Below are 22,314 nucleotides of genomic sequence, written 5' to 3' on the forward strand. Positions count from 1 at the left end.
GATTGCATTTTTATAATTGAAAAATTCTGATCCTATTCCTGGAGGACACTTAAACAATATGTGTTTGCCATCCAAAGCTCCGACACATGAAGGAAACTGCCATCTTGTTGAAAATCCTGTTTTTATATTGACCCATTCTTCTTTGGTCCTAGGTACCTAAAAATACAGATCGACGAGTCTAGCTCAAGTACATCTCACACTCAAGTCAAAGACTCGGTGTTTAATATTGACGAAACACAAATTGTTACAATTTTAGACTCCGCGATCGATATAAACGATTTACACCAATGCCAACTCAAACTAAGAAAACTAAGACCAAAAAGTTGGACATTGATTCAGCCATCGATAAATCGATAAAAGGTGGACAAAATGAGGACGATTTGGATTTGTTTGGGAAGTATGTTGCATTCAGCTTGCGCAAACTTAATGAGAAAAATATAATATTTGCTCAAGAGTCAAGATGAAATCCAGGCAACACTGGCAGATGTATAAAGTTTACTTTTTACCGTAGACACTAGTGTTCAAAGATTTCTCACCAGTTAGTAGAATTGTTTAGCACAAAATATACAAATACATGCAAGAAAGAGATGCATAGTGAATGACGTCAACCTTATTATCTTAGTCAGCTTTCAACAAACCTACGCGTTTCGTTTAGTTTGCGACTTGCGTCTTGAGACATGGGAGTGAGTGTTTGTTCATTGAACTCGTGCGCTTCGATTTATTTTATTTAAAACTCTTAGAGGTTATTACATAAAAAACATTTAAATTTTGGCATGATTCCATCCATATTTGGTAACGGTTTAATAAACACTACATATTAATTCCAATTAGTATTTATTATGAATTTCTTAACATATGTTGTGTTATTAACGCTTCAACTGAGTTCATGTAAGTATTTTTTTAATAATTGTTGTTATTAAGTTTATAATTCTTTAAGAGGCATGGTTGGATATACTTTTCATATATGTATTTATATTATTATTATTGTCACTAAGCTATCAAATATCAAGCAAATCTGTTGGGAGTTGCCAATTATAATAATACGTATTCTAACAATTATCTTGCATATCTAAGGTTACTATGTCAAGGGCAGGCAATATGTATAAAAAAATATCCAACTATGTGTATTTCATTAATACCTATTATGTATATAATATTAATTTTCCTGTTAGTAAATATAATTGCAAGTGCTGTATTATGGACACGCATTCATAGTGCCAAAACAGTATAGAATACTAAGACCGTTAATAAACATCTTAGTGTAATCTATGTACTAGTACGGTAGAAAATTACCATATATTACTTATTAGCCATAACTTTTGTAATAGACTAGATTTTATTTCATATAAAGTCGCACTCTTTTTTGTGGACTCCAGCCACAAGCCACAAACAACATGAAATCCCTTAATTACTGACGAAAATGTAGACCTTTATCCCGATAATGGTTAATAAACCAAAGAAACCTTTCGGAAATAAATGTGATAACCATTAGTCAAACGAATCTTTTATTTTTTTTCAATAATATTTCAGGGAATAAAAAGATAAATATATCTCAACGTGCCGATTATCGTCATATTATGTGTCTTTTATTTCAGGTTGGAGCAAGGAGAAATACAGCCCCGTTAATGACTTTCTCTCACATGAGGCTGGGGTTCAAGTGTTACCTTATGATAAAAACAGTAATTCTCAATTTCCTACATTAAAACCACCATATTCAGCGTCTACAGGTAACCCGCGAGTAACGAGTCCTAATAATAAAAGGGATTATGTCGCACCTCAATTCCCAACTTTGCGCCCTATAACAAAGTCATCCACTTTGCGTGTAACACAAAATCCTCTTCCAAGTACACAGTCTTCTAAAAGAGACTACGTTGCACCACATTATCCAACGTTAAAACCTTCTTCATTGACAAACAAAGCAAATTTAGGAACAACGACGAAGACTTCCTTAAATCCAAAAAGAGATTATGTAGCGCCAGCTTTTACGACAGCAAAACCTCAACAAGATAATGCAAAAGCCCAACAAGGAAAAGTAAAAGATTTAATTAATTTCTTTGACGGACAAGGTAACCAAGGAAGTACAGTGATACCTAAGGTTCCTAATTATAGTTCGATTCTTAAGGGCCCTACAGTTGGCCCACAGTCAGTAACGCCATCACATGGATTAGGTCTCTCAACTAAACCTAGTTTTAGTTCAATAGCATCTGGAAGTAGAAACAACAAGCCAAGCACTCAAGCTTCGACTACTAAAGTGGGAGCTACTGGTGGTGGAAATTTACCCAGCTCTATTTTAAACAACAACAAAAACCTCCAAGGCGTAAATCCTCCTACTGATGCTGAATTACAAACATTATCTGAAGAGTTGCTAAAAAAAGATGTCAACAATGCTGCCAAATTAATCACAGTCAGTTATCAAGAGAAGACTTCGTCCGGATCAAAAGATGATAAGGCTCCGCGAGCGTAAGTGAAACTCTTTACTGCCTCAGCACCTGTCGATACCATTACGTACGTAGTAGTAATGGTAGTACCTACTTCTCATAATTGGGAAGAAATTGTCTAGAAAACATTGAGATATATCAATTTCCTCCAGTTATTGGCAACTTAGTTTATTTTGACATTATTAACCTGACCTTGTCGACAAGGTAAACATAATACGTTATTGTTTGCAGATTACTCACTATATCACCTGAGGTATGGAATATACCAACAATACAAAAGTTTTTACCACTTTTAGATAACTATGAAAGAGATACATTGATTAATGAGCATGTAACACCTCAGGTAAATTACTGTATAATATCTTTTTAGCATTCTGCTATGAGGTTATAATAAATCTCTTTGTAAAACCAACACTAAAAATTCGCATTTGGATTAAAATTTATAAGGATTATAAGTAATTTATTCATTTAAAGTACGCAATTGAATGTCATGAAAAATCAGAGGCAGTCTTATACCGTGACCAATCAATTGCAATATCTCTGAGCATTTTTTATAGAAGATCTGTATTTTGATTATTAAATCAAAGTTAAAACTTAACACATTTTGAATATTCCTGAACGGGCCTAATAAAATAATTTCTATAAAATCTTTTGGTTTAAAATTTTAATAACTATAATTTACACAATGTTATAAAACTCGAAGTACCTACTGCATGCATGTAGACCCGTGTCTGATTATTTCCTTTTTTAGGAGAGAAATGAAGATAATGCTTTTATGGATGCTATTATGTCCACAAACGTTATTCGTCATTTGATGAGCTTTTTGAAAGACAAAGGTATTAAAATATTTTGCCAATTATATATAATTTTATATCACGGTTAATAATTTTATTTTCTTTTAGGATACGTAACTCAAGATCCACGCCAGCAAAGAGAATTTTTAAAACAAATGTGGTTTGGGTTGTATTCAAGAGGAAAAGGAAAAATAAGCAGCTCAGGTTTTGAACACGTTTTTGTATCGGAATTGAAAAATTCCCAAATATCGGGTAAGCTATAAAAGCGTTATGTTTAACTTTCACCGGATACTGTATATTTGCCTAAGAACGGTTTTTGGGTGTTTAAGGATTACATAATTGGATTTATTTCTCCAAAGAAGAAACTGCAAACCGTGTGAATTATTTGGGATACTTAAAATATGCTAATTTCGCTGACGTAAGTATCGTTAACTGATAACCTTTACAAACACATTTGAGTATTAAATAGCCTTTATTATTATTACTTTAAAAATTATGTACATTATTAAAGACGCCAGTCTAAAAACGGTTTATCGAAACCCAACCAATTTACCTACCAACCAACCTAAAAGTTCTAATCTTCTTTTTAATTTATTGTAAAATAATAAATGATAAGCAGATATTGTTAATTTTTTTCCATAATCTATACCTATATAGAAGTAAAAAAATATCTATATTTTATTACAGAAAGGCGCTGTTTTGAAAATGCATTTCAATCAGCAGGGCGTCGACAAGCCAGTTGGAACGATGTTTATCGGGACATCCCCCGAATTAGAAATGTCACTTTACACATTGTGTTACGTCACTAGAGTAGACAATGATTGCAAGCTCAAATTAGGAAATAACGAAGTTGATATTGTAACGTACAATTTCCGCTATAGAAGCAAGAATTACATTGGCAGCGCTTATCCACAGATATAATTTACAAAATAGTAACTGTGTGATACGAGTCCTAGCCAACTCAAAACTTATTTTAAATTATACAATATTTTGAAGGATACATTTTTTTAGCTTAATATGTTTTTGAAAGATTGAAAGACAAGTGATAAAAATAATAAAATGATGATGAAAATAATACTCATTGTAATATGTAACTAAATGTAGTTCAGACAAAAAACTTGTTTTATTGTTACGACCTAAACCATGCATTTATTATAAATAATATTATTTACGTCAGGAATGGATCACTAACGCCTATAGAAATTGTTAATGGTCCCGTTGCCAAGTGTGCTAATGTCATTTCCATGCAATTTTGCGATAGTGGGTTACGAGTCGACGTGTGCTTTTGCCTAAAGAACCTTCACTTTAAGATCTGTAGATCTTTGAAGGGAAGTGAATAACCATAGTAATATCAGAATGGATTTCTTTAACTATTGCTTGTCGTAGTTTGCCTTTCAAACACAAAACCATTTAATTAGCTTTACTGTATGGCACTTCTTTTTCATTCGTCCTATATGAAGAAAGCCGGTTTGTAGCCGTGGCGGTTGCACTTTAGATGACTGCATAAGGTTATTCTTTACTCCCTAAATCCCATCTTCTCTTGTTGATAAACCGAATCTGGGGGTCTAGCCGTTTCGCTACTCAAAAGTTTTCTAGCATCTTAGCACCTTATTCACACACATTGTCTCTGCGTAAGTAGATTCGTAATGTTAATAAACCGAATAAAATTTTTAACTTCGTAATATTATTAAAGTGTGAATTCTTTAGGCGCATGAGGGTAATTTTTTACAGATGAAACGCAACAATAATAAAATTTTCGTCACGAAGATGTTCAGCATCTTTCTTTGTAGATGAAAAGGGAAAGAGCGATTCAGACCGATTGAAAGAGAGTGAGAAAGGGCGAATGTAGCGTGAAGCAAATAGCCATGGAGCGAGAGTAGGGAGCAAGCAAGTGAGAAAGATCGAGAGAGAGATTTATTCGTTCGTTGATGTATATATATATATATATATATACACTTCAATTCGTTTTGCTGAAAGTACCTGTTAATGTTGATTTCCAAATAACCAAACCTTAATAATGTAATAAGTTGAGGGTAAATATATATATATATAATATCTATATCATGTGATCAACGTTTTTAACCATGGAGACCTTTCCCGGCCATTTCCTGGTGGGCATGGATGGTTAAAATCCGACAATTTGTGGCAAGAACTTAGTAACATTTTATATCCTGTGGGTGGAAGTGTTCCAAATATACCACTTAATAAGTGTACAATAGTAGATAACTTTTAAATGCAAAAATAAATTTACACATTAAAGCAAAACCGAACTAATTAAAAACTTAGGTACCTTGAATGAAAAGAGAAAAATGAAAAAAACTTTTACTAGAAAGTGGATATACAATTTGAAGCGTATTTAATCCCGTGGCCGTGATAACTTTTTAGGGCTGAACTATCTTAGCGATTTGCAAAATTTAAAATAAATCTTTTAAGCCGTTTGCTCACAATAGTCGTTTAAACTTACAACAAACAACATAAACAACGTATGTAGTAAAAATACAATGGATTGTTTCCCATTGCTAATTTTTACAAGAGATGTTGCCGTTTTGTGTTACTGCGAAAGGAAGGGAAATATCGTTATAGTAAAAGACCTCGCGCGGGATATCGCCTGCCCTCTCTACTTACCTTTTGACCTCTCTATTTCTATTCTACTATGAATTAATAAGTGATGTGATAATAGTGGTTAGGTGGCTTAAAAAACTAGGGTTCGAAACACTAATAAACAATACGTACAAATAAACGCGAATACCTATTTGCTAACAACAAATAAATTTTCTTAGACATCCCTAAAACAGTAAGCCGAAGTTGAACTTTCAAGTGTCGCAAAATGAATTATTAACTTTCTCGGAAATTGCAGTTTCTAACTAAAACCTTAATATTGTCCCAAAAGTGAATTTTATTCTAAAGACGATTAGGTACGTTTTATTTAACAAGAACTACGACCTCTTCGTCATAAAATAGTAATTTCCATACACAAAATAATCGTCGTGCATGCAACATATAGTAGCTCGACAAATTTTTCATGATAGGTTATCCTATTATAACATATTTTGAACAATGCAGAAAATTGGAATCAACATATGCTTGAATAACGTGAGTTAGCCATTGGGCTTAATCAAACTTGAACCAGTTGAATTTATTACAAAGATACATTCATCTTAGGTATTTAGACGGCTAATTCTAGGAAATTTGCGCGATACATGCAATTGTAGAAACGCTAAAAGCTCCTCGAAGCAGCTTTCTCACTGAAGGCATGTTTTGTGACTCTATTAATTGATTAAAGGAACTTTTACGATGAAATATGACGATATTCACACGAAACTTCTGGATATCTAAAAAGTAAACAACCGAAGCTTATTAATCTGAACTTGTTATTATTTCGAGACAAGTGAACTTAGCGATAATATTTACGTACCGGTCGTAGGTATTCTTTTAATCCTACCGAACTACCACGTCAATGAGCGGCGTTGCCGCTTTTGGCCGTCATCTAGTATACGAAGTAGTAATGAATTTGCAATGATGTTAAATTTATCGACCAATTTTATCTCAATTTGTTTGTAAGTAGCGTTTTTAGTTCATTACATTTTTCTTGTACTGTAACGATAATATACCTTATGCATTTTACACCGTTTTTTATAGAACAGCGGGCAAACGGGCAAGAGGCCTATTAAGAATTGGTACGCTCTTTTCTTGAAGGACCCTAAGTCGAATTGGTTCGAAACTACTTCAGTCATCAGTGGGCAGCTGGTATTACATAGCGGAGGTGCTCGGCAAAAACTACCTTGGAAAACGCTCAGTCGTGGAACGGTGGACGTCGAGGTGATATAGAGCATTTATCTATAGTGTAGTATAAAAATGCTATAACCTTTTTTTCTACGTTGTATATCTATAGAAATCTAAACATCTTATTTAATTTAAATTAGGTATGTACAATAAAAAAACGTAAACATTTTTAAATCCTTATTGAGCATAAATGGGTGCTCGTTACTTTATAACATATATTTTTCATCTTCTATCTATTGAAGAATAATTGCTTTTATCTTTACGTAGTTGGTCTCTTGCATATTGACTTCAACATAGCCAAAATTATGAATGCATCCCTAAAAACAGGCCTTGTACCGTCCGATTAGAAATCTGCTGTTGTTGTGCCAATATTTAAGAAATTATCAGTGGCTGCTGTCATTAAATGTTAATAAGTGCACAATATTGCACATAGGAAACAAAAATCAGCAGAATACTTATCGCCCAGGTCAACAACAGTTAATGCCAGTATACACGCAAAATACTTGGGTGTGACTATCAGTTATGACTTGAAATGGGAAGATCACATCATGAATGTTGTAAAAAAGGCGAATTAGTAGTGAGAAAATCATTTAAATGCCTTTCACCAAGAACACTCTTAAAGTTATATAAATGTTACAGTAGACCCCTATTAGAGTATGCCTACAGCATTTGGAATCCTTATTTCAGGTCACTCACGAACAAATCTTATAACGAGTGTCTGAAAGTACTCGACCTTACTGATTTAGGAAGTAGGCGATTAAAAGGAACGGAAATGAGAACTCATTGATACCTATAAAATCCTTACTGGCCACTATAATGTTCCAGGAATTGAGAAGCTCTTTATTTTAAGTGAAAATACACATTTAAGGGGTAGTTCTTTAAAACTGAAGTCCACTCAATATAACACAAATTCCCTAAAGAACTTTCTTTCAAACCGAGTAGTGGCCGACTGGAATAGGGTTTCGGAAAGTGTAATTAGTGCACCCTCTTTGAACTCTTTTAAAATAGGTTGGATAGTTTCTCCAAGTTTCTCCTGCTAGTGTGTTTATATACATAATAATAATAATAAAGTAAAAATAACATACTAAAGTAGAAAGTAAAACTGTTTTATTATTTTAGTAATATAAAAGTTAGTGTACAAAGAACCTGAAAGAAGAAATAAGAAAACATAAACAAGATAGCTTTAGGAAACTGAAATTATGAAAATGTAATTTTTCTTGCCTTCACCTCTAAACTTATTCGCTGCGTTTCTTAAAATTTTGTCAAGGTACGAAGATCTTCAAACACGCTTAAATTAAACATGACGATACTCGATAGCGTAAAAACTAAGAAAAAAAATACTTTTTCGACTTTCTTCATACATTGTACGTTAAGGCTTTTTAACTTAGCTCCCGTTTCTTGGACATTAAATATTTGTACATTTAAATTTGCACAGTATTTTATTTTTGCGGTGATAAATACATTTGAATTTTAAGCTGGTAACACTATTTTTCTGTTCTAAGTTCTAACCTGTGTAAAATAACTTTCGTGCTGTGAACAAGTGTTTATTTATCTTCACGTTAAGCGAAGTTAAAATAACAGAAACGGAACAATTCATCCAATAGAATTAAAAAAAAATGTGTAATAGTGTCCCGTAAATTTTTTAAAGCCTACAATAAGTGATATAAATATGAACACGAGTTTTACGTAAGAAATTTTAAAGAAACTAATGCTCTTTTTATTTGTTTAATATGAATAGTTCATGTGTCAGCAGATTTTTAAAAATTAAACGTAGTGTAACACATAAAGATGTTTTATGCTGTCTTTTTATTACTGCGAAGAGGTTTTCCACTAGGGAACTCTTAAATGAAGCGTACTGTCGCACAAAACTAAAGTGTCGTTGTAAGTGTTATATAAACATTTTATTTACTGTAAAATTATCAAACAATAGTATTTTATACATCATTTCTTTTTTTAGCTAAAAAGCTCCCACAAGATGTCAATCCCCAAGGAGTTTTTGCTTGCAATGAGCTTGATCTTTCTGAGGTGAAGGTATATGGGTTTGATTATGATTATACACTTGCTCATTATAAGCCCAGTCTTGAACATTTACTATATAATCTGGGACGGGACATGCTACTCGAGAAATACAAGGTAAGAATATTCAGATAATATTAGAATTAAACTCACATAAATATTCTGTTTCCAGTTATTATACATTCAGTAATAAATAAATAAATACAAATTATAACAATGATTACTATCACTATTTAACAACCCATTACTTTTGGTTCAAACGTTTTAACACATTAACATGCAGTATTTATGTATACAGATAGTTTTAAGAAAAAACTTTTAATAGCCTTGCCTTATTCTTGAAATTGGTGATTAAGTGTCCATTAAATAATCTATATTTTTCCTAACTTCCCTAAGGAATTAGAGGTGAGTTCTAGCATTTATATGTAGCTAGTTTGCTTTTCTAATTGACATGTTGTAATAAATAGTAAGTGTTTTAAGTTATTTTATAATTATTTTGTATAAAGTCAGTCTTATTTATTTTCAGTACCCTGCTGGAATAGCTAATCTGGAGTACAAACCCGATTTTGCTGTTCGAGGTTTACATTATGACATTGAAAAGGGATTACTATTGAAGTTAGATTCATTTCTACAAATACAGTTTGGGGCTGTTTACAGAGGGTTGACACCTGTACCAACTGAGGAAGTTCTTAAACTATACAAAAATAGAATTATACCTATAGCATATGTTGAAGGTGACACAAGGGCTCACAAGGTAAAGATGTTATTTATGTTGTACACCTGAAATCATAAATTTTATATAATCTTTGAATTCTCACTTTATTGCAAATATTTTATTTTTAGAAAGTAAGCAATCTTTTGTGGACAACCCACATTGCTTATACCTAGGTCTCTCAAATACATAATATACATATAGGTTTAGTTTGGAAATTTATTCAAATAAATATATATACAAAATGATAATATTAATTTGTAATTTAGAATTCCTTCACTTCATATTGAATATAAAATGCTAGAGGTTTAGTTCTATGAAATTATTGTGTTGTAGGCATGAATGTGTGCTACATTAAAGTATTGATATGAACACAGCACTTGTAAGCAATCATTCATTTGTGATCTCCCCTTTTATGAATTGTTTGTTATAAGCTTTAAACAACATGTGTCCTAGTTTAAATCAAATAATTGTTTGTATAAATTAGACTATATCTTATGTGAATGTTACGGATTGATTTATATCTAATTAGGTCTAATTCTAGCTTTCCAAAAGTAACCAAAATACTATATAATAAATCAATGAAAATACATATTTTAAATGAAGCAATTTTGATGAAAACACCCCAAACTAATGCTGTAGAAGAAAAACTCCAAAATATGTATTACTTAAAAACATAAAAACTTAAATGGAATTTATTGCGCAAATTTAATGCGATGTTAGTAGAGATGGACAGTGAATAGGTTGTGCATTAGTCTTAATTAAAGTCAATAACATATTCAGTTATGCAAAAAAAAAATTCTTTGAAGACTGACTTTCCTTAAGTTGTTATTAAATGGTTTCAATAGGTTTGAATTCTTCAGGTATAATAAGTTCTTTAAAATCTGAATACATTGTAGTTGTTGTTTAGTAGTCATGTAAATCAGATCTAGGACTGGAGAATTCATTATAATATTATTCAAAATTCCTTAGATTTTATATTTTTTTTCAGACAAATATAGCAAAGATGGTTCATTTGGCAGATTTGTTCTCTGTACCAGAAATGGGTTTGCTATGTAATGTTGCTGAGTATTTTAATAAGAATCATATAGATTATCATCCAGAGATACTCTTTTTGGATGTCAAGGTAGTATTTGGTTATATTATCTTATCTATTCAGAGTAACTGTATTTATAGTTTAACTACATTTTTTATATAAATTTTCTCATTATAAGGACTTGATGTTTGTATGACTATTCTTTTTATAAAAAAACATATTAATATTATTGTTGTATGTTTTCTCACAACCAGTTCTTTTGAGTCCTCAGAGATTTAAATACATTCTTATATGTAACATGTGCTATCTTAAGATGTCTCATGTGCATAATAATTAAGCCTCTGAGCTGACATTAAAAACAATTCCTATACAAGTTTCTTACTATTCTCCAATGAATTATTTTGTTAAGTCATCAGAGTATTTCATGCTATTTTGATTAAGCGTATAATTTTATATTAATTTCAATTATTAAAGGGTTTTAAAATTTAGTTGGTTGAATATCATATATTTTAATTATTTTTCTCAGAACTCTGTTCAACATTGTCATCCGATTATGCACAAAATCGTTGCTCAAAACGTGGAGGAATACGTGAGACCAAATTCAGGTCTTAAAAAATACTTTCGACTTCTTCAAGAAGAAGGAAAGAAGCTGTTTCTAGTCACAAACAGTCCCTTTCATTTTGTGTAAGTTTTTTAAAATATTTTAGTTTTTATAGAACAAATACTAACCTGAATAAAATGTATCGCATTTGACCCTGTTATTACTGATTACCCATTAAGCTAGAATTTTAAAGGAAAAAAAATTAAAGAAAGAAAGTTGACAAAGGTGATTCAGTTGAAATGGAAATTTTTAATTTGAGGGGATTCTTAAGTACTTAATGTAGCGAGTTTCACTCATAACCAACTTTATTTTATTATTTGTGTATTTTATATCTATATATCTGTTGACACATCTGAAATTCAAAAATTTTAAAAGGCCACTTCATGCTGGCTACACTAAGATAAAAAAAACGAACAACCCAAAGTTTTTTGGCATCATTACTTAGTAACCAAACCTGGTTTCAGGAATGCTGGAATGGAAATGCTTGTTGGTCACGAGTGGAGAGATTTCTTCGATGTGGTTATAGTAAATGCGAATAAGCCAAAGTTTTTCACTGAAGTTTCAAGACCAATTAGGGTGTTCGACAAAAATGCAAATACACACATATGGGAGAAAGTGACATCCTTAGAAAAAGGCATTATTTATTACGAGGTATATATTATATTCCTTTTATTGCAAATAATTATGACCGTGATTATTTTTGTATATTTGCTTATTAATTACATTTTCACATCTCCATGATTTTCGTCTTTCATATAAACGTGACATCGTTTCCTAGTAAATTACCAGATATAATCAAGAAGTCATACTCTGGTTTCATTTTCAATTCGACACGTATAGATTTCAATCGGCAGTAGTAAAACCACACACTTATTTAAAATGCATTACGATTTGTTCTAAAACTAATTTGAACGGTGTTAAAAAATAAACCGACTCTTTATAAAAATAACAACAACCGTGCGACCCACCGCTGTTTTATTTATGGTGTAATGAACATAAAGTATGATTGTACACGGAGATATAGCCATGGCGCTTAAAATTGAAATATGTATATTGATTATGAATTATTCCAAAAATAAATAAAACTAACTTATGCTTGCGCTGAATGCGACGTTGCCGTACTTACAAGTTTCACACTTATGTTATGGCATATAGAATGCACGGCACATATACTGTTAAGTTAAGGTATAATGGGCTTGTTTATAAACACGCTCTTACAAAAAAACTTTCAAAAAATTACTTGCCTCGTCTGGGAATCGAAGCGACTTGAATGTAAAACATCCCTACTTTTATGATGCCAATATGGCTGGCATCATAAAGTCTTTGAATGCAGAATTACTAACTTTTAAAAATAACATAAAGTCTTCTTTCTAAATAAGGTACTTTCCCTTCATGTCCCATAACTTTTGGACACCCTGTATAGTCGACCTATTGGACATTATCGGAAACGATAAGGTTATATTACAATTTATGAGTGTATGATAAACTTGGGCTCATTTATCACTAAGCTGACGGTTTACAATTTATTGGCTATAAGTGTACGATGCTAACATTTTATTTTCGCTTGTAATTATTAACTAATACATATACATGTAACTTAAATAATGTTATATTACATAACTCTCTTATTTATTTTTATATTGACACAAGGACAAAATATTTACGAACTAATTGATTATTGCTATTTGTTTTAAAGGTATATAATATTTTATCCCGTCTTTTAATTTCGCATAGGAGTGATAAGGATAAAACATTTAATAGCAATACGAATAAAACATTAACTAACGCATCAGGGTACAGTGAAGCAGATGCAAGATCTGACTGGTTGGAGTGGCCATCAAGTTCTATATTTCGGTGATCATCCGTACAGTGATCTCGCTGACGTCACACTCGAACACGGCTGGCGGACCGGAGCAATTATTAATGAACTAACGGTATGTATACTTATTATGATGTTAACTACCCCAAATTTAAGCCTCAATAAATCTTGCCTGCTTTGCTGCTGATACATTTTGTAAGGAATACTGTCTACGCAGTATTCTTAAGGGGAGCATTATTTATTTACAATACCTTGCACACGCTCGGCAAACTGATACATTGGCAAATTGGCACTTATAGGCAGACAAAATAAATCAAACAGAAAAAAATCTAGTATTGTCTTTTGTTAACATAGCTTTTACACATTAAGAAAACACCTTTTTAAACGGATTGAATAATAATACATAGCTTCAATCCGTTTAAAAAGTGTTTTCTTAAGAAAGAAAAAATTGAATTCGAAGTGTGTAGCAACTATGGATATCCAGACCTGGCTTTTTAATCAGAACGCTCATTTGGATATATGTGATCCTTAAAACGATTTTCTCTGAAAGTAGGAACAATTGACGTGACAGGATGCCTTGGGCTACACAAGGAAATTAAAATTTATTTAAGACCATTACAATCCTGATATTTCGTACCAAAAACTTAATCTACTTATGCCATTCATTCACTACAGCTAAGCTCGGAATATTGAAATTCCTTATAGGCTTCACCTGCTCCTGGGTTCGACTCTCGGCAAAACAATAATTATCTTGGGTTGGAAGTCACTTAACGCTGATACTTTCCCATTTGGTGGGTTTACAAAATTTATTCTTACTTAAACTTAATATAAAAACTTATTACTTAAACGAAACCTTAACTCATATTATCTCTTAATTAATATATTTTAATGTATTCAAATTTAAAACATTTCAGCACGAAATAAACACACTGAACACAAATACGTTCAAACAGAACGCGAACTGGCTTCAAATGCTCACCCAGCTTATCGAGGACCATCAAGACTATAAGCAGCCTGAGGCCCTAGAGATCATTGATAAATGGATGGCTGAGAGAGATTACCTCAGGTACGTATTATCTACTTCAACCATTGGTCACAAAATTTGTTCTGGGCTATCAGACATTGTCAGCAGAGTTGGCCTAGTGGCTTAGGCGACCGCCTTTCAACGTTCAAATCACGTCCGTGCACCAATTTTTTTCGGTCTATTTTTCGCGTTTAATTGTCGCTCGTACGGTGAAGGAAAATATCGTGAGGAATCTACAGGCTGATTACGAAAAAAAATATCACGAAACGGATACGTTACTGCCAAATTGCAGTAAGACTGCTTCAATGCCCCCCCCTAGAGTCAGATCTATTAGATGGCGAACAGTTCAACTTCATAGAAATTAGTTTAGTAGCTTTGGCCGATTTTTTTTTCTAAATTAGATAATTTTATTATATTTTTAAAATGAGTCATAGCCTCCTAAATGAAACATTTAGCACTGTCTGTCCTGTTTCACTTCCCGCCAATGCCTGATTTTAATGGAATTATGTAATATTTAGAATTCATATATCTTTTCAGAAACGCAACAAAATCAGTCTTCAACCCTCAATTTGGAAGCGTTTTTCGTACATATCACAATCCCACGTACTTTTCGAGGCGTTTGTTCCGATTCGCGGACATCTACACTTCAAATATACGACACCTACTTAACTACTCACTCACTCACACGTTTTACCCTCGTCGCGGTGTAATGCCACACGAATATGGGTCGTATTTCGTCTAGAATAAGGAAACCACAACGAACAGTATATTTTGCATTATACACGCACACTATTTGTTAAGACCCAATCATGAAATCAACGAAACTTTGAAGGATATTGTATTTTTTAACGTGTTTATTCCGGGTATATATAAAAATATATTGTATATTTAAGCTTACGGTTTGATTAGGCGGTAAAGATCAAATAAAAAATGGTCACTCGCTAGAACAGAGACGGTTCAAGTGCAAGCAAGACTATGAGTACCGGCATTTTATATAATTTTCTTATTCTATATATTTTCTATATCTATGTTTAAATAAATTATACTTATAGCCTCAAAAAAACAATGTTGAACATTTATACATTTTATTACTAGTTTTGTTTTATCGTTTTTGTTTATTGTTATCTCATAAGCGTAGGTTTTATACAATGATATTTCTTTATTACTTCCATATTCATGAATTTACCACCGACGCTTTTGTCCTTAAATGCACTAAGCCCCAACTAGCAATTTAATGCATTGTCCTTATTACTCCCTTGGCATTTAGAAGGTGTAGAAATGTGACAAAAGATTCATGACCATATCCGGTTTTCCTAGTGCGTTTAGAAATAAAATTAGTTTTCGATAACTGGATAAAACACGGTTTAAGATGTATTTTTATTTGATGAATGCATAAGCGATTTATAACGTCTTGTAAACAAATGGTATGTTCAGGTTTACGCCGTGTTTCTAAATCTAGTCTTACAAAAAAAGTCCGAGAACATTTTTTAAACTACGTGGTTTTGAATGGCTTCATAAATAGTCAAGTCATTACCAGATATGTGTAAAAATCTCTACGCTCTATCTTTCTCTATCTCTAAACGCTTTTAATCTACGCTTCGTGATAGTTCTCTATAAAAAACGCATGTATGTCATGTATTATACAAAGGTAATGCTCAATAGTAGTTCCTATTAATTAGAAAAACTATCTTATGTAATCCTTGAAATGTTTTCATATCTTATTTATAAATGGGAGTTACAATTCAATGAAAACCATATCAATTAAACTAGTCAAATTCAATAAAACTGAAACAATCATCTCGTTTTATATAAGTATTTTTTTACATTAGTACGTTAAACATCAAATCAATGTTACCGTTTTACTAATTTATAATTTGTTTAATGTTTTGTTAACTGAAGTTTTTATTTAGTGAACACAGTATTATAAAATATACGTATCTTATTGATTTATTGCGCTTGATTTATAACAAGCGCTGGATATCATAAGAGGCATTATATAGGTACTTTGACATACTATGTTCTGGGGTTGCCATAAAACTAAAAATGAAGGCTTCTTTAAATGCGTAGGACGTAAAGTTTTGGTTTATGTCCTTAAATAATCTGTTGGGATGTTGTAATGTTTAAGCGTTATGTTCTTAAATTCATTTATAAGCTATTGATGTTTTATCAATACGTGTCAAAATTTACGTCCTACTGTGATGAGTAATAGGCAATTTGTTCTTGCCAATGATTTGTAATACGATTTTAGATTTGTTAAGCTAATTCAGAGCGTTGTGTGCCAAACACCTAATTTATTACTGTAGTTATAGTGAAAGTGATCTTGCCATAGATAATTCTCATTGTTTACGCATAGATAGATAAAATTTAATTGTTAGACTTTTTTTCTTAATTTTAATTATTGTATTATTTCATTTGTGAAATGTATTATCTCAGTCAATTAAAGTAGAGATATCGGAACACTGTGCCCCTTAAGATAACATGTGCCATTAAACAGTTATTTGTGTCAAACTAATGTGTTTTATTACTATGTCTAGCGGAAAATCTTATATCACTAGATTAAAAATGCCTTCAAAGTAAAAACTAATTTATATTTTAGGTAGTCTTAAACCTATTTAAAATATGACTACCACTTTATTTTATATCATTATAATTAGAAAACTGGGTATGCAGTGTCGATAAGAACAAGATTTTCAGCTTTCAATGTTTTGGTTTGGATGGTGAATGGTATATTGTTGTAGTGCAACTTGCAAGGACGGTCCGGACGAGCCATAAAGCAGAGGGTATATAACGCTGTCTCTAGTTCAGGTGATGTGCCGACAAACATGGTGATTTCAGGAGCATCCTTGGTCTCACTAAGGATCGAATGTTGCTTGAGAATCAGCCCTTTCTGTGAAAAGTAGTGACTTCGTATTAATGGCTTTTGTAAATTATATTCTAAGCAAATGGTTCAAAACTAGAATTAATGTTTTAGTTTTATTGCCATATAAATATGCCTAAAGTCATCATCATAGTGTAGAAGTAATTGTATTTAAAGATACATGGTAAGAACAATGTCAAAAACCAAAACTATGTGAATATTTAGTAATCTGTGCTTCAAATTATTTGATGCTGTTCTTGGGCATTCCTGCAAAAATTGCCAACGCTTTTGCAAACGCGTTTAAGACCAATAAGGTCAGTTTATCTTTAATTAAATCTAGTCTCAAGTTACACTGAGATCATCGCAATTACAGAATTCTACAATCCCATTAAAGTTGAGTCATGGTAATGCAATAATACTTTATGATACAATCAACAAAAAGGTTGCGTATATTATGAAATTAACATTAATTTCGTTATATGATTTTCCATAATGGAAGATATACATGGTCAAGAAGGCACAATGTTAATACAAGGTTTTCTTACTCCTCCTAAGTCCAGTTTATTGATGTAGCCCAGGTAGTTAGCTTTGCGGTCCATTTCTCGCTTGGCAAAGAACAACCAGCTGTGTAGACCTGAAACATGTTGAATTATTAAACCATCTTGAGCATCAACAATGAGATGATTACACATTGTAATGGACAAGGTGTAATCATCTCATTGTTTCCTGAAACGTTGGCTTACATAATTGTGATTTCTCTCATTTAAAAGTTATTCGGAAAGGAGAATTCGAAACAAAAAGATAACCTGCACTAAATCGTAGAATTACGATGACACCAATTTTTATTTAAAAGTTATAACTTTTTAATTGAGACTTACCTAGAACTTGGTCGGATTTCAATTCGGCCATGAAGATGTTCTCAAACGCGCAACTACATTTACAGAGTCCTGTCCAATGGCGGGCATATTTCGTAAACCAAATTTTTTTCAATAACTCTACTTGCTCCGGATATTCATTCATTTGATTAAGACCTGTTAACATTAAAGGTGTTATTTATCTTCTGATGAAAGAGAAATATTGCCTCTTCAGGGATTTATTACTTGCCTTTGCTCACCAGGAATGTCATCAAACTTCTCATAGGACCAGTAGCAAGGATAGTATTAATGTATGTGACTTGTTCGGTCTCCTCCTACAACATAAAAACGTAGGCTAACTACATACTATTGTTTGTTTAAAGTATATGCAATATATATGAGAAAGCATTGCTTAATTTACCTACAGGCTAAGTTACACATTTTAGGACTTTAATATAATGATTTATTGTTTATACTCAATTATTATTAGTGAGAAAATGCAGCAATACTTAATTTAGCCTTTTTTGTTGTTGACAAGCAAAGAGAATTTGAATAAGAAATGAAATTGTTTATAAATACAATAGGTATATCTATTATAAATTCTTGTTATCAAAATATATCAAACGTGCTTACATTCGGTGTTACGAACTCTGGCCTTATCACGTTTTTGTGATAATTATCAAATAGTGCCGCAAATGGCCTGATTGTCGGTCCATTCCATACGTTCTCCGGGACATTTAAAAGACTGAAAAAAAATTGTAAAGATTTTTACATGAATTGCTGGTATTTTGCGGGGTCATAATAAAGTTAATTTACTTTGGTAAACAAGACTTTTCTTAAAAGTAAAACATATAATATGTTTAAGTGTACTTTATGTAATAAATAAGCGTTTAGAAAAGTACATTCTTACCTAGACTGTGCTTCGTCGCTCTTAGACATAGGGCTCGTTTTGCCTTGCAAATTCACTTGAATAAAGTTAAAGGCGTTGTTTATATCAGCGTTGAACATTTCCTCGCTGATGCGAAGAAGGTCCTCGTCCGTTGTCGAGTCCTGCACCTGTTTAAGCATCTCTTCATAGCTCTTTTTCTTAGCATAATCAACCACACCACCGACGACTGTTCCGATTTGCTGGAGGGTGTTTGAAGCGCTGTTGCCCTGTTGTCCGGTAACAGAGTTGCCGATTAAGTTTGGCAGGATACTATTAAATATTTGACCGGCAGCTGAAGCAATATCATCGGCCATGGAAGCCCCCAAACAAAGGAATAATATGAGAACAATCTTCATTTTGGCTGATACACAACAACTATAGTTCGTTTACGGCGTACTAGTGATCCTCGTGCCCCGTAAGTAGCGATACTGCACGACCTTTGGGTACGTCATCTACTCTGTATGGGCTGAGATATGACACGTTAAGATTCAGCTTGCGGATTTCCAGTTTTAGCACTGCTTGTTGTTGTGAATTGGTAATGAGAATCTACGTTGTACACAAAATTGACCTTCATCTTCATTTAACACTTGCGGTAATGTGCTATACAAAAAATTGTTTCACGTTTCACTTCATGAGGTTTCTACGTAGGTAGTACATTGAGTAAAATAGATTATAATGTAAAAAAATTATAATTATATGTAATATATTTTATATACAAGTAATAGAAACTCGAATAGGCTAGACAAGTTATAATGAGCACTTCAAATTATATGTAGAAAGTGGTCAATTAAATAATACGAGTGAGTTTTTGAAAATCATACATAAAAGAAAGTCCGTTGGAAAGATACTCAATAGAAGCCCACGGTCGCAGCCGAGCGCGCACGGGCAATGCAGCTTGCGTGATGCGCGCACCTCGGGAAAAATCTTATTTTACTTTATGTATTATGCATCATCTTAAAGCATCTCCGCTCTGGTGCTGTTAAAGAACTGTACAAAATAACCGTAATTCTTATTTGTTGTTATTTATACAAAAACATTCGAGACACTCTTATGTAATGCGCGAAATTTTCATGAGACATATGAAATTGTATGAATCTTTCTCGTAATTCTGCAAGACTACACGAACTTCCGACATTTAATATGCAACGTATTTTTTTAATAACATAGACGGATGCTTCAATTTACCTGCGATTGTGTAGTTGATTACTAAACAAGACATTTTAACAAATTATTATCGTACCATATTTTTTAAATATAAAGAATTTTTATATAGCTATGGATGTATTTCGTATCGAAACAAATGAACTTCGAACACTCAGATTACTTTATTGCCTAAATATTTGAATTAAAGTCGACCCCATGCGAAATATAAGAAGCTAACTAATAAGCTAAGATACTCAAAAATATAAATTGTTTACATCAAATAAAGTTACCTACAGTTTTAATCTCAATACTAAGAAGAACATATCAAAAGGCCACGACTTGTAAAGGTCAATCGTGTAGCTATCATACTCGACCAGTGAATCGAGATTCGAGAAGGCTGACGCGGCCCCGACATATTACAAACAAGCTTCAACGATTCAGTGTCAAAATATATTAGTCTATAGTCTATACTTACACGACAGAAGTACTGTGCGCGGTGGGAAAATGAAGCTGTACGCATTTGTTATACTCCTAGCCTTTTGTTACGTACAATGTGAGTATTCTCAACTTTCATAAATACGCAAGATATAATCTTAGTCAGCAAATTAGTTGAATGTTTAGAAATTTTCGCATCCCATGTCAACTTTTGTTTGGGATTACGGATTAGTATATACTATTCAAATTAGTATAATTTGTCTTCTTTCCCCCATGAAACGGAAGTTAATTAATTTATCAGAGATAAGACTATCAACTATTAAGCTATTTAAAAATCTTTTACAGGCAAAAAAACATATGCGCCAATAGACAAAAATGCTAACATAGCATTTATTAACATGGAAGCTGGTGGATTGGGACCGGGTAGTAAAAAAGTCCAGCCTACACCAGCGCCTAGCAAAGCCCCGGTACCTCCAACTCCAGCTCCGCAACCTGTAACTACATACAAATCAGCACCGACTACTGTTAAAGAGGCTCCGATACCAGTGGTACCAGCCACCAACCCTCCTGTTCAAATCAGGCCAAAACCAGTAAATCCTAGCCCTGTTGTTAATCCAATAACAACCCCTGGACCCGGTACCGTCAAGCAGCTTGTCAACTTCTACGATAGCCAAGGAAAAGCGAGCCCTATTCGCCCCTACAGTTACAGCCAAGCAGTCAAACAAGGCTAAACTATTTAGATTTTAGAAAGATTGTTACGTAACTCTAATTTTGAGTAAAATGCTTTGAGACTTATCATTATAGCAATAAATATTGATTAATATATACTTAATGTTTTTATACCTTAGGCTAATTTAGAAATTACGAGTTATTCTGGTCAGTATCGCGATTATCAACCGGATACATCTCATGACATAAAAGGCAAGTTAAGGCGTAAATAATTGTTGTAAAACCTATTCTAAGTGAAAGTAAGCTAGTTCCGGAACGGGGAATGCGAGGGAGACATTTTCTTGGGTGTCTTGGGCAAATGATAATTGACTTGCATCAATAGTTTAGATTAACATGTTTTTATAACTTTAACAATCGATTAATTTAACGATCTTATTGTTTAGATATTCAAATTAAAACAGACACACCTAATTTTATAATTGTTATGTGTTTTGATAAATAACTGTTTACTAATTTATGTTATAATAAATTCTATTATAATAAAGCAAGTGTCGATAGGTTAATGTTTATTTGATTATGTTCTAAATTAGTAGACAATTTTTGCAAACTTCGGTCAAGGACAACCGCTAGGCTCGATTGCTGACTCCCAGGTTTCTGTTATATTACTAAACTCGTAAAATCAGTCTAAATTATTGTTAAAACCAACTAAATATTATGTCAATGCCCGTTTGGTGTAAGTTCAATCGGATGGGGTCGGCAAATGTGCTACTTTCACTTTCGATTGTGAGTCAGACGGCTGTTACGTCTACAGGACCTTTTGCAGCTAACAATACGTACACACGACATAATATTGTGTAAGGCGTCCGATTTTAGAATGCATTAATAATTATACTTTGATGATTCATTTCGAATCTATATTTGGACGAGTGACATAATTAAATTATAAAGAATCGATAACAAGTGTAGCTCTTCCAGGGTCTCTTGAATATGCTCATAAATCTAGCAGTGTGGTATGTAAATCCTTAGATCTTATTCTACAATATACAAGGTTGCGGATTTAACAAATAAGATAAATGCGTAGCATCCGACGTAGGCCTTGGCCTATTAAATTAGCCTTCTAGCATCAATTTTTAAAGGGGTAATCTTCTATGTAACTTTAAATTTCAAAACCTTTTAGCTGATATCAGTTCCGTCCATTGGCTTAA

General features: G+C 32.6%; 4 protein-coding genes across 5 annotated transcripts; 3 read left to right on the forward strand and 1 right to left on the reverse strand.

The window, feature by feature from the left end:
- Positions 1 to 531: 531 nt before the first annotated feature.
- On the forward strand, positions 532 to 4,339 carry LOC123716528 (uridylate-specific endoribonuclease D). The gene is made up of 7 exons (XM_045672315.1): positions 532 to 888; positions 1,596 to 2,460; positions 2,670 to 2,781; positions 3,190 to 3,274; positions 3,341 to 3,484; positions 3,562 to 3,650; positions 3,920 to 4,339. Exons 1-7 carry the CDS (start codon positions 840 to 842, stop codon positions 4,151 to 4,153), a joined length of 1,578 nt encoding a protein of 525 aa, XP_045528271.1. The 5' UTR covers positions 532 to 839; the 3' UTR covers positions 4,154 to 4,339.
- Positions 4,340 to 8,522: 4,183 nt separating this feature from the next.
- LOC123716529 (5'-nucleotidase domain-containing protein 3) lies at positions 8,523 to 16,725 on the forward strand. Of its 2 annotated transcripts, XM_045672316.1 has the most exons (10): positions 8,523 to 8,896; positions 8,973 to 9,148; positions 9,428 to 9,436; positions 9,558 to 9,785; positions 10,735 to 10,869; positions 11,306 to 11,463; positions 11,845 to 12,031; positions 13,174 to 13,314; positions 14,114 to 14,265; positions 14,761 to 16,725. In XM_045672316.1, exons 1-10 carry the CDS (start codon positions 8,746 to 8,748, stop codon positions 14,963 to 14,965), a joined length of 1,542 nt encoding a protein of 513 aa, XP_045528272.1. In that variant the 5' UTR covers positions 8,523 to 8,745; the 3' UTR covers positions 14,966 to 16,725. The 2 variants fall into 2 exon arrangements, with proteins under 2 accessions (XP_045528272.1, XP_045528273.1); XM_045672317.1 differs by lacking the exon at positions 9,428 to 9,436.
- A 65-nt stretch (positions 16,726 to 16,790) lies between these two features.
- LOC123716530 (endoribonuclease CG2145-like) lies at positions 16,791 to 19,411 on the reverse strand. Its single transcript, XM_045672318.1, has 6 exons — positions 18,845 to 19,411; positions 18,568 to 18,679; positions 18,185 to 18,269; positions 17,959 to 18,111; positions 17,626 to 17,714; positions 16,791 to 17,110 (listed from the first exon to the last, which is right to left on the reverse strand). The coding sequence occupies exons 1-6, from the start codon at positions 19,216 to 19,218 to the stop codon at positions 16,874 to 16,876; spliced, it is 1,050 nt and encodes a 349-aa protein (XP_045528274.1). The 5' UTR covers positions 19,219 to 19,411; the 3' UTR covers positions 16,791 to 16,873.
- A 964-nt stretch (positions 19,412 to 20,375) lies between these two features.
- On the forward strand, positions 20,376 to 21,267 carry LOC123716531 (alpha carbonic anhydrase 8-like). The gene is made up of 2 exons (XM_045672319.1): positions 20,376 to 20,558; positions 20,786 to 21,267. The coding sequence occupies exons 1-2, from the start codon at positions 20,510 to 20,512 to the stop codon at positions 21,169 to 21,171; spliced, it is 435 nt and encodes a 144-aa protein (XP_045528275.1). The 5' UTR covers positions 20,376 to 20,509; the 3' UTR covers positions 21,172 to 21,267.
- Positions 21,268 to 22,314: the final 1,047 nt, after the last annotated feature.

Source organism: Pieris brassicae, chromosome 11 (genome assembly GCF_905147105.1).
Source record: "Pieris brassicae chromosome 11, ilPieBrab1.1, whole genome shotgun sequence".
Taxonomy (NCBI): domain Eukaryota; kingdom Metazoa; phylum Arthropoda; class Insecta; order Lepidoptera; family Pieridae; genus Pieris; species Pieris brassicae.